The sequence below is a fragment of the Nematolebias whitei genome, chromosome 17 (genome assembly GCF_014905685.2).
Source record: "Nematolebias whitei isolate Nwh7 chromosome 17, NemWhi1, whole genome shotgun sequence".
In the NCBI taxonomy this organism is placed as follows: domain Eukaryota; kingdom Metazoa; phylum Chordata; class Actinopteri; order Cyprinodontiformes; family Rivulidae; genus Nematolebias; species Nematolebias whitei.
Genome location: NC_056514.1, coordinates 23,973,525 through 23,985,521, shown reverse-complemented (window position 1 = coordinate 23,985,521; position 11,997 = coordinate 23,973,525). Strand labels below are relative to the sequence as shown.

The following is an 11,997-nucleotide window of genomic DNA, read 5'->3' as shown; positions in this document are numbered from 1 at the left end:
ACACTGGATACGCAGGATCTTTTGGTACCTCACACTTCTCAACAGGCCCTACAACAGGGAAAGGGTTCTGAATGCATCATCACCATCCAAGCAGAACATTGGACAGTATTTTTGATAAACACCATCTTGAATGAAATATACACCGTGAACAGCAGCCATCAGTGTAGAACGCAATGTTTCCATGCCTGTGAGTGGCATTAAAGTGGAGGCGATAGTTTCTCAGAGGCCTGTTCCCGTAAACCCCCCCCACCACCAATCGAGGCCAATGTCAATCAAGTGGAATGAGCAGACACGTGCGCACACACTCCCATTTACAATACCAACCCTAGCCAAAACACACAGTCCCTGACGATGTAAAACAACCTAGTAAAAATGGGGGGGAAAGATAAGAAAGCTTGTAGAAATCAAGCAGATGTGTGAAGGCTTAAAAACTGAGGTGTGCTGTAGGAGCAGAACAACAAGGAATAGAAAGCCCCCCCAACACCCCCTGGAAAAACAAGGGTGCATTGGTGAAAGGGCTCTTGGGTAATTCAGCTGTATTTTATGATTGTGAGGTAATGTGAGAGGAAGACGGGCCAACAGGCTGGTGGCGTGGATGTGTGTGTTTGTGTGGGTGGCATCTGTGTTTGTTCTATGCTGTATATGCACCGCCACACATTTATAGGTGATGGCATGGATGCTCCAAACTTTTATGGATCCCCTACCACCACCGCCTCATTTCTTGTTTCAGTCAAACAGAGAGGTACTCATCCCACCACCCACACGTTTAAACTGTTGGTGTGTATACTCTCACCTGCCACCTTGAAGGAGAGTTGTAGAGAAGACCTTAACTTTTTTCCTCCAGGTTGATTGACGCTGGCTCTATGGGACTTGTAAAGCTTCTATATTTACGAATTTTACCCCAACCCCCCACCTGTACTCACTGCCTTCACCCCCCAATTCATGCCCTCTAATGAATGTAACAGCTTGTTAACTTCACTGTGTAGTTAACCTCTATTAAGACTATGAACCTTGCATTTGGCCTTAGAGTATCAAACTACTGTTTCAGGCAATAGAAAAGTTGAAAACAAGCCACCTATTGAAGCTAAAAAGGTCAAGAGAAATTATTTGATGCAGCCTGATGCATCCTTCATCCAACTAGTTTGGCTATGGCTGCCTCAGAGAAGTCGACAAGGGAGAGGGCGGGCCCCAGAAACCATCTTATCACCGGCAAACTGGTTGGTCCACTATGTGTGTGTGCTGCTTGTGGGACTGAGTTGGTTTGTGGCTCCTTGGACTGATGAAGTCCTTTGGATTAGAGCTGTCATTTCTAACCCGAACCCGGAGCCCGGCCCCGCCCGACCCGGATTCGGACCAGGCCGGACCATAATATTGTGCTTAATGTGTGGGCCGGGTCAGTGTCTGGCTTTTTATTGCGTCAGGAACGTGCGGCCGATGATCCAATATATGCAAACATGGCTTGCCATACTGCACCTGCCACACGTGGCCATTTGACCGCGCACTGACCAGCTGGTTGAAAGAGGTCAAAAGTTCAGTTAAGCTTCAGATGGACTACTACCAGCGATCCATCAGCCCAAATGGACGTTCATCCAGCTGCTGCACTCAGCGGACGCTCGTAGCGGAGACCCAAACAGGTGAGATCACAAAAAATCCGACATGTCAGAGCAGAATGAAGGCAGATGCAGGGGAAGCATTTAATGTGCTTTGAGGGCTCTTCAGCTCTGATCTTCTGCCCCCTCAGCTGTTTGCATCCGCCAACTGTTAATAATGGTCAGTGGTATAAGCAGTCAAAGCTTAATTAAAAATGTTGGGTTTTATTCCAGGTTCGGACCTGGAAGTACTGTTAATTAGTTGGATTGGGAGGGATTCGGAGATGATGGCTACGGGCTGGGGCAAGGTCGGTTCAAATTATTTGGACCCGAGTTCAACTCTACTTTGGATGAAGGACGAAACGTCTCAACAACAACAAAAAATTGGAAACCGCCCATAAGACATGACTGAACTTTGTTGGATTTTATACCTGGATTATTGAGCATCAACGTTGATGTTTTGAACCACTTTGGCTCTTGGATTAGGTCGACTCCAAAAGTTGTAGATTATGACATCCAATGAGATTCATTATAATAATGTGACCACTGGTTTATGGGATATTTTGATAACAGACATACACATGGGAAAAAATCTCATCTTCAGGGGAAGGTATTGAATTGCCTTTTGTTTTGTTTGTTGTAAATCTTTAAACCTCTTGAACATAACTTATTAAATGTCCAGACTTCACCTTCCTGCAGTCTGTTGTCATCGTGTAGCGTACCAACCGGCTGGTGATGATGGTGGCTGAGCTGCTCGAGCCTCTGAGACACTCTCTGCAGCTCCCGCTCAACCAAGTGAGTCAAACTCTGCTGATCCTGTCTGAGCCTGAAAAACAAGACCATTTTTATTCCTATCTACATTGTATCTACACCAGAATGCTAACTCGAACTTCTAAGTGCATACAAATACAGAGATCCAGATGGTAGCTGCTGAGTACCTGTGTAGTAGTAAACTGAGATCATTTCTGTCCAGATAGATGTCATCTCTTTTACTGCTCAGCCTCTGTACCTGATCACTCAAAGCTTCCAAACGAAGTGCCATCCCATGGAGGCGAGGACTACCCTGACCTATGAGGAAGAAAAAGAAATCATACAAAAGCATGTATATCTATCTTGTGAATTGTGTTTGAAGTACAGGAGTATGTGTTGCTGCCAGGACCTCGGACGGTTTCTGAGGTGGTAGATTCGTGATGTTTTTGGCTAAAACGTAACAAAGGGATGACTGTCAGAGTCATGAAAATGGGAGTTAAATTTACTGTACTTGCCTCAGTACACGTCGCACTGCCGTATAAGTCACACCAGTCCAAATATGTCTAATGAAGTGGAAAAAATATGAATACATCGCTTTGCCATATAGGTTGCATTTATTATACGTCACCGCTGACCACCCAGAAATGTGGGCCGGTGTTGCGCCAAAAATCAATTGGCTGCCAAATGGTGGCCACCGGAGCGTGCACGGGAGGGCTTTAACAAGAATTTAAAAAAAATTAACAATTAAAAACAATTATTTGTTTGCTCGAAATTATAGCAAAGGTGTGTCTCAGTTTAACTTTTCCTTAATAAATGCTCTTTGACGGTCAAATTAGCTGCATTTCAAAAGTCGATTTTCGGAAGCAGGAGCACACAGAGGGATGATTCGCTGTGCATTTCGTTGAAATTCAATAAGATTAACACCTAAAATCAATTATTTGTTTGCTCGACATTATAGTAAAGGTGTGTCTCAGTTGAACTTTTTCTTAATAAATGCACTTTAATGGTCAAATCAGCTGCATTTCGTCTGGGCGGCTCTGTGAAATGCAGCTGATTTGACGTTTGCTCCAGGAGTTCTGGAGCAAGACAAAGGCGGCTTGGAATGACAAGCCAAGTGTCTCATTAATAGACACTTTTACCTATTAATGAGACACTTGGCTTTCCATATCAGTCGAGGGCCCTCTGGTGGCTGAAAATGGGAATGTTCAATAGTTTCCATGTCAGAATGAATGAAATCGTCAGATCTCAGCAAAAAATTGGGTTATAAATATGGGGGAAAAAACAGATATTAGTTGCCTCAGTGTATAATGGACTGTACTTATATAATTTCTTTCTATCTTATCAAGACACTCAAAGTGCTTTACACTACAATCTATGCCCTCATTTACCCATTCATACAGCACTCTACTGGATCTCTACAAAGAATAATCAGTGCACTGATGGGACACACATCAGAGACAATGAGGGGTTCAATGTCTTGCCCAGGGACACTTCAGCATGTGGCTACTGGTGGAGTTGAACCCCCAGCTCTTGTATTGGAGGACGACTGCTCTAACCACTCAGCCACAGCCGTCCCTAATTTGCAGGACTTGCAAATGTATGTAAAAAGGTAATGGAACTAATAGTATAATATAGAACATAACAGTATAGAACTAATAGTTCTAATGGAACTTTCTGACAATAATCATTGAATACTGATTGATTTGTTGTTGTTTTTTTCTTTTCAGTTTAATATGACTGCCACAGCCAATCCAATTTAGCAAACAACAAAAAAAGCTATAACTCAGTCCGTTTTACAAATATTAAACAAAAATTAGTTGTGAACGTAGCTGAGACTCACTCCCACCACATAGTTTGAGTTATTTTAAAGGTTTTACTAAAACACCTACAACTCATCAGCTATTTCTGAACTTAAGTTCATCAAACTGGCGCATGACAGGCAGTGGACGGTGTGCGTTCCATCAAAGAACGCTAGGCCTTTAATTCTACTTTAAATTGCTCGATGATTTTTAACGTACACATGCTGAAACCTGAGCATTTGGTAATAAATTTGAGGTGATTTTATTGTATGTGCCCAGTAACAGCTTCCTCCATGTGGTTTACCAAATTTTCCAACTGAGTTGTTGCTGGGTGGCTCTTTGTACACAACTTGTGGTGGGTCCCTGGGTGCACGAAGCAGCAGAGGGTTACACTGCTAGAAACTATTTTCCTCAAATATGAATGGAAAAAATGGGGGGATTGGATTGTTTTGGATCCTGTTGTCATTTATCTTGATGGCATTGTGAGTCGTTGGCAGCCGCACAGTTGCAGACTCTAACACAAGTTAGCTTGATTTAGGCAGGAGTGTCCAAACATTTTCATAGGTGGGCCGGAAATGTCATGAAAGGACTTGCAGGCCAGAAAATTTTGAATTTAAGAAATGAAAAAAAGTTTAAAAAGTGCTATTTCCCCACTCATTTTTAAACACTCAACAACTTGAACAATATTTGGGAGAAAGGCTAAAAGTTTAGCTTAAATTATTGTAGCTCCAGAACATTAGGACCCTCATAAACATTAACCTTTTCTTTTTAAAAAAAGGGGGTGGAGCTTCAAACAACGGTTTGGACGGGATGACCCAAAAAGGGTCATCGAAGTTCAGAAAAACCTTCCAGCTGGCAGTCGCTAAAACAGATTCATGGAAAGTTTGTATCAATTTACACTGATAAAGTTGATCAACTTGTATGTCGATGATATCACTTTATATTATTTTTAAAATGTCCAGTTTCTCCCCATCTATTATTAAATCAACTGAAATTATTTTCTTTGAAAACACTTGTTATATTTAGCCAAGTTTTATGAATTACTATCCAAAATTCTACTTTTTGTCAGATCACTGAAGGTTTGTTTTAGAATCAAGGGATTAATTATAGCTAAACATTTGTATTGTACTTGAGATCGCTCATTTTGAGAAAAATATTTTAATCTGTTTTGCTGTTAAATCCATAATTTTTTTTTAAGTATCCCCGTTATATCTAAAGAAGGTCTGCATCTGCATCATCCTCTTGAGCATGTGGGTGAAAATTATACCATTCTTTAATTGCAGTTGAGGGCCGCACAAAATCACTCCAAGGGCCGCAAATGGCCCTTGGGCCACACTTTGGACACCCCTGATTTAAGGTCGCACATGTGCATCTGAAGACGGCTTTTTAGCTCACCATCCAAGTTTACAGACTTTTAGTTTTAAGAAAATTAACTCATAAAGCAATGTTTGTAACAGGTCACTGTGTTAATTAAGGATTTGTGGAAAATACAGTTAATACATCAGGAATTCTATGAAACAAGCAAAAATAGACAATTAAATGGTATAATCTAAATATGTTAGTTTGTAGTCACAAATAGACTGCTGACTCTTGACAATATTTGTCTCTTACATCTAAAACAGAATAAAAGAAAAGAAAAGATTTTACCCAAACAATCATGACCACTGCCCCTTAAAAGTCCTCCTTCAGAGAAACAGTTGAGCCAGACAAAAGAGCTTTGGTTTATCTCAGCCACAAACCCGCAACTGTCAGACAGATGAAGATGGATGAGGATAAAGACCCACCATGAACTGTGTACAAATCTTCATCTAACACTGGAGTTCGTGTCTTAATCCCTAAACACCCTGTTTTTATGTTCCATTTCACGTGTTGCAAAATGTGCGACCAATTCCAGCCGCTGCGTTTATTTTATGTGAACCAGTTTTATACTAAACTCTGTGTGTGTTTGTGTGTGTGTGTCTGTGTGTGTGTGTGTGCATGCATATGTTACTTTGTTCCTCAGGTGATCTCCCTGCAGCTTCATCACGGGTCAGCTCAGGTGGCACCCACAGGCTCTGCAGCAGCAGAGTGAGCAGGGACAGGCCCACGCAGAGCAGCAGACAGCCACTAGAGGGCGCACCACAGGGAGAAAACGTTACATTCAATTACAAAACACCTCCCTTTTGTTTTATTGTCTTTTAACTATGGGTTATTGTTCCATCTTTTGTTTTAATTTATAGTTTATAAAACTGTTTTAGAAACAGTGTTGTACTGGTCTTGGGAAAGTTTTATTTTTTTCAACTCGTGCCCTATTTGTAGGCAGTCAAATCATGTAAAGCAAGTTTACATCTTTAGAAGTAAGGTTTTGTGGAAAGGCAATGAAAAGTAAATATCTCACCTGTGTTTAAAGCTTTATGAATGCCTTAGTTTGGAGAAACAGAAGGTAATTTTGATTTAACTTAGTTTCTGGAATTGTAAAACATAAATCTCAAAAATGTTATGCTGTGAATGTTATTTTATAAACTTCTACATTGGTGTGAGTTTTGCACTTTTTTGTTATTTACATTGAATTTAATGGGTGTTTTACAAGCTGACATAGTAGCAGCAGCTAGTTGTGGCACTTCTAGTTCAATCTTGGATATATCTGGCAGGGAAATCATCAAATTTCTGTCTAAATAAATGTAATGTGAAGGTGGTATCAATGTAAATTTTTATAAAGTGTGAACAGCTGAGAAAAGAATTGTTTTAAGGTGGCAGCAACTCACTTTGTTCTTGGCCCCTCTCTGACAAACTTATCATAATTAAATGCAATTTCTCTAAAATGGAGTCATCTATACAGCTATCTACAACAGGTAATATAATTTTATTCATAAACTTTCCGTATAACCCCACTTCAAATGAGCTGAATCCATGCATTTCACAGATTTTGATAACAACACCCCCTTTTGATGCAACAAAAACAAAATCTGACTTTCAATAAAGTAAAAAGTTTTCAGTAAAATACACCCCAAGGTCCATAAAAACTTTTTATTCGACTGTATCAATCTGAGGCGGCACGGTGGCATAGTTGGTAGAACTGCTGTTTCTCAGCGAGAAGGTTGCTGGATCGAATCCTGGACCTTTCTGGATGGAGTTTACATGTTCTCTCCTTGCATGTGAAACTGTCCCTATGTGTGAGAGAGTGAATGGTTGCTTGTCTCCGATGGACTTGCGATCTGTCCAGGGTGTTCCCTGTCTCTCACACAGTGATAACTGGACATGAGCAGCAGTGACCCCTGCAACCCAGAAAGGAAAAAGCGGGTAAAGATGATAGATGGAAGTATCACTCTGCATTAGGTCTATTGATCAGAGCTCTCATCATGAGAACATAAGACTTGGAAAACGTATAATACTGTGCCTTGCGAAAGTATTCGTCCCCCTTGAACTTTTCAACCTTTTGCCACATTTCAGGCTTCAAACATCCATCCATCCATTATCTTTACCCGCTTATTCCATTTTGGGTCACGGGGGTCGCTGGTGCCCATGTCCAGCAATCACTGTGCGAGGGGTGGGGTACACCCTGGACAGGTCGCAAGTCCATCACAGGGCCACATAGAGACAAACGAGACAAACAACCATTCACTCTCCCCCTCACACCTAGGGACAATTTAGAGTTACCAATCAGCCTAACATGCATGTTTTTGGTCTGTGGAGGAAACCGGAGTACCCGGAGAAAACCCACGCATGCACGGAGAGAACATGCAAACTCCACCCAGAAGGCCCCTGGACCGGGGTTTGAACCAAGGACCTGCTCACTGAGAGGCAGCAGCTCTACCAGTTGCGCCACCGTGCTGTCCCAACTTTGTTATTCAATTTTAACAATTAATTTAAGGAAATTAGGTCAATTTGTCCTCCAGTAGTCTAAGCTTATAGCACCATAAGCCAACCCTAACTATAGGATTTATCAAAAAGGAAAGTCTTCAGCCCAGTCTTAAAACTGGACACTGTGTCAGCCTTACGGACATAAAAACTGGAAGTTGGTTCCACAAGAGAGGAGCATGAGAACTGAAAGATCTTCCTCCCATTCTGCTTTTGGAAACTCTAGGGACCACGAGATAATCTGCAGTCTGAGAGCGAAGTGCTCTGTTAGGAAAATATAGAAAAGTAAAATCTCTAATACAAGATGGAGCTAGGTTGTTAAGAGCTTTGTAGGTTAGAAATAAGATTTTTAATTCAGTTCTGGACTTGACAGGGAGCCAGTGGAGAGAAGCTAAAACTGGAGATATGATCTCTCCTACTAACTCCAGTTAAGACTGTAGTGAGATCGGGTCGGTTAGCTTCATTTAGCTTAGGAGCTCCACTACATGTTATAATATCTGGACTAGTTCAAGTACATGATATTATACTTAATTTAAACGGATTCTCTTTTTTTCGAGCTACTTGACAGATATGTGCTTAGAAGTACTGTGTGGGAGATGGTCTAAAAACCAGTGACATGAGACGTTAATTTTCTTTGACCCATCAAAATGAATGTGGTCATTTATTAACAGAATCAAAGTTTAACATCAAACATTTTACACGTGATTATTCTGATTGAACGCAATAACACAGCTTAATTAATGAGCTTTACAATGAGAAATCATACGGCCATGATTTCTCACTTGCAACTAAAAATACAACAGACATTTCTGAAAATATCTGGATTAATTACTGGCAAGATAGAAGAGTTTTAAAGATGGGAAATGAAGGAGTTTAAATGGGGAGAAAAGATGGATGAAGACGTAGGTCTGTAGACCAGAACGACACGCTCCTTTGAAGCGCAGTTCGCCCGCAGTACGCTGGTAGTGAAGCTCGTGAAGACTCTTTACCTTGCAGAGGATGAATCCGCGGCGGTCAAGAGGTCTACTGGCACGCTACCTTTCAGCGTCTCCTCAGGGCGGCTGCGACTCTTTAGAAGTCGTGAGATAATTCGTTCCACAGAACAAACTTCCTCAGCAGTTATCGGGCATTCACCGGGTGGAGCCACAGCGAGGCATCACGGCTCCTACAGGAACTCCAGCCGAACTCTATCAGTACCAGTTCACTCCAGAACTTCAGTTCATCCCAGAACTTCTTGTTCTCTCCAGCAACTTTGAACTGACTGGAACTAGGAAGTGTCAACTTTTTAAAGAGTTCGCTTCCGGTCCCTTTTTGGGAAATCCTGATTGGTTGAAAGAACCAACAGGGGTGTGGTTTTAGTGACGTAAGAGGTTACTACAAGTCAGAAAAACAGTGAGATGTTTTTGGAACAGACAGAGATGTTTTGGAGCAGACAGAGAAATGTTTTGGCGAAATGAGAGGAAACAGGTGCCACCAGTTTCTTATTTCTGTCTGATAGGTTTAAAAACATGACAGTTCATTCCAATAAACTTGTTTGCGACTGTCTCCGACTTTTGACCGACATCACTCCTTCTCATTTCAGACAGAAGATCAAAAAAATGCATAATCAATCAACCTTTATTTATACAGGTAAATCCCATTGAGCCTCGAGGACTCATTTACAAGAGAGACCTGATTTCAACAAAGAAAGATGACAACAATGGACAACAGCAACAACAATAAGCAGTTATAAAAACTCATACTACAGTTTTTTTTTTGTTTTTTTTTTAATTACTAATTAAAATACATAATTACTCTGTAACAGACATTAACTTGATTTCTACTTTGAATGAGGATTAAAAATCATTAATACTGTTTCACAGTTGATTTAAAATGGGTAGTTCACTTCAGCATTTAAAATGATTTGAACTAAACACACTTTTGGATTATCAAGACATTTGTAAAAATAGTAATGACAATAAAAAAGAGAGTGTTCTTTCAATTGATTAGTGCAGGACACACTTAGAAAGTCTCTGGATGAGCTTAATTTGTATTTCTGGACTCAAATCAATGAAATAACAGTTTCTGTCCCATGAAGGTCCTCAGGGTCAGGTTTTGACCTGAGGCTTAGTTCACTACAAGACTCAGGCAGCAGCATTTTGGATCAACTGAAGACGTTTTAAAGAAATATTTGGACACCCAGTTAATAAACCATTGCAATAGTCCAGTCTAGACGTGACAAATGCATGAACCAGTTTTTCTGCATCATTTTAGATAAGATGTTTCTAATATTAGAAATATTATGTGGGTGGAAAAAGGTGGTTCTAGTAACATTTTTTAATGTGGAGAATAAAAGACATGTCCTGATCAAAATAACACCAAGATTTTTAACATTAGAGCTGGAGGACAGATTAATGCCATCTAAGGAGGGAGAAAGACTGAAAAATTCATTCCTAAAATGCTCAGATCCAAAAACCTTCATCTTGTCTGAATTCAACAACAGAAAATTTAGGGTAATTTAGAGTCATAGATAAACTAATAACTAACGGTGATATTGGCCTATAGTTGAACTTTAGTTACATGTGAGGGTATCATCAGGTCAAACAGGCAGCTGTGAAGATGTTAAGACAGTTTAAATCAAGAAAAACATGAAACTGGTCACTTTTCTGGCCCCTGATTAGCCTTCAAGAGTGCAAGGCTTACCTGCGATGCCGCAGAGCAACGCGCATCGTTCTTCTTACAGAGCTCAAGTTCTCACTGTCAATACAATAACATTAAAAGATCAGTAAATTCAAGGGCTCCAATAGTAATCACAATTATTAAAAGTGTATCCACTTTACATTACTTTTTTCTCTCCTGTTCAATCATCGGATGTTTTAGGACTTTTTTTTTTTTTTGTCTGTGTTTGAACACGTCCATCAGAATGTGAATGTAACCAAAGTGCTGTCACCAGCCTGCTCTTTGTTAATGGGACACACTAACAGAAACATCTCAACGGCTCGCTGAGCAAAACAAAGCAGCCAGCAGTCAGGAAAACACACATGCACACATTTCCTCACCTCTTTATGTTTTGGCTCAACCCACTGGTAATCCTGCTTGTACAAATGTTTTAGAAGAAAAAAAAAAGATCTTTAACAAAGTTGTGTCTGGGAAGTCTGCTGCCTTCTTTTTTTTATCTTCTTTTACTCTATTTCCCTCCGTCTCTTGGCCCTGCCTTTTCTATTTGTCTCTTGGCCTATGAGAAAGCATCCTCTGGTTGTCACGGTAACCTGACTCCCCTTTAGAGAAAACAATACGCTGAGAGCTACTTAGGTTTTCACAGATACAATGGAGCCCACGCTACTGTGTGACAGCTTCTTTCAGTGTCAGCGGAGAAATTTAGGCCTTAGGTCTGAGGCAGGGCACTCATTTAAATAGTTTCAATGGTGGAAAAGTTTTTCACTTCAGGGGATAATAAACCAGGACTTAATGACAATAAAGGGAACACAAGAAGAAAAATAAATAAAGTAAATGATTTAATTCTGGATTGGAATATAATTAAGATTATTGGGGGAGTGGTGGTGCAGAGGCTAGAGAAGGTGAACCTGTGATTGGAAGGTTGCTGGTTCAACTCCCCGGACTGAAAACAGCAAAATGTGGGTGGGGAAAGGTGAAGCACCCGCATCTCCTTCCATCCGCATTTGCCACACTCTGGGCCCCTGAGCAAGGTTCTTACCCCCCACCATCTGCTCCCCCAGGCACCCTAGATGGCAGCGCTCTGCTCCACACAGAGGGCTGTGGTAGCTTGGTGGTCTGTGGTGACGTCAGGAAGGACATCTGGAGTAAAAACAATCGCCAAGTCTTCGTGCGAGTTAGTTCGCTGTGACCCCTGAAGAAGGGAGCAGCCGAAAGAAAGCTGATTCGGTTGATGATGGTTGCCACAGCTACTCGACCTTAGCAAACTCAAAAATGGCTGCAACTAAGTCAGTTTTACAGATGTTGGGCTAAAATTAGATTTGACATTAGCTGACAGACATCCTAATATTACACTTTTAGCTCAAACA

At 40.9% G+C, this 11,997-nt stretch overlaps 1 protein-coding gene across 1 annotated transcript in view; it reads right to left on the bottom strand.

The window, feature by feature from the left end:
* LOC119423468 (alpha-1,6-mannosylglycoprotein 6-beta-N-acetylglucosaminyltransferase B-like) overlaps nt 1–10,683 on the bottom strand; it is a 23,280-nt gene extending 12,597 nt beyond the window's left edge. The window contains exons 1-4 of the mRNA XM_037690866.1: nt 10,658–10,683; nt 6,129–6,244; nt 2,528–2,657; nt 2,316–2,415 (exon numbers count right to left, since the gene is read on the bottom strand). Of these exons, the coding sequence (XP_037546794.1) occupies nt 2,316–2,415; nt 2,528–2,657; nt 6,129–6,244; nt 10,658–10,683 (372 nt within the window). The remainder of the gene's footprint in view (nt 1–2,315; nt 2,416–2,527; nt 2,658–6,128; nt 6,245–10,657) is intronic.
* Between the last annotated feature and the right edge of the window lie 1,314 nt (nt 10,684–11,997).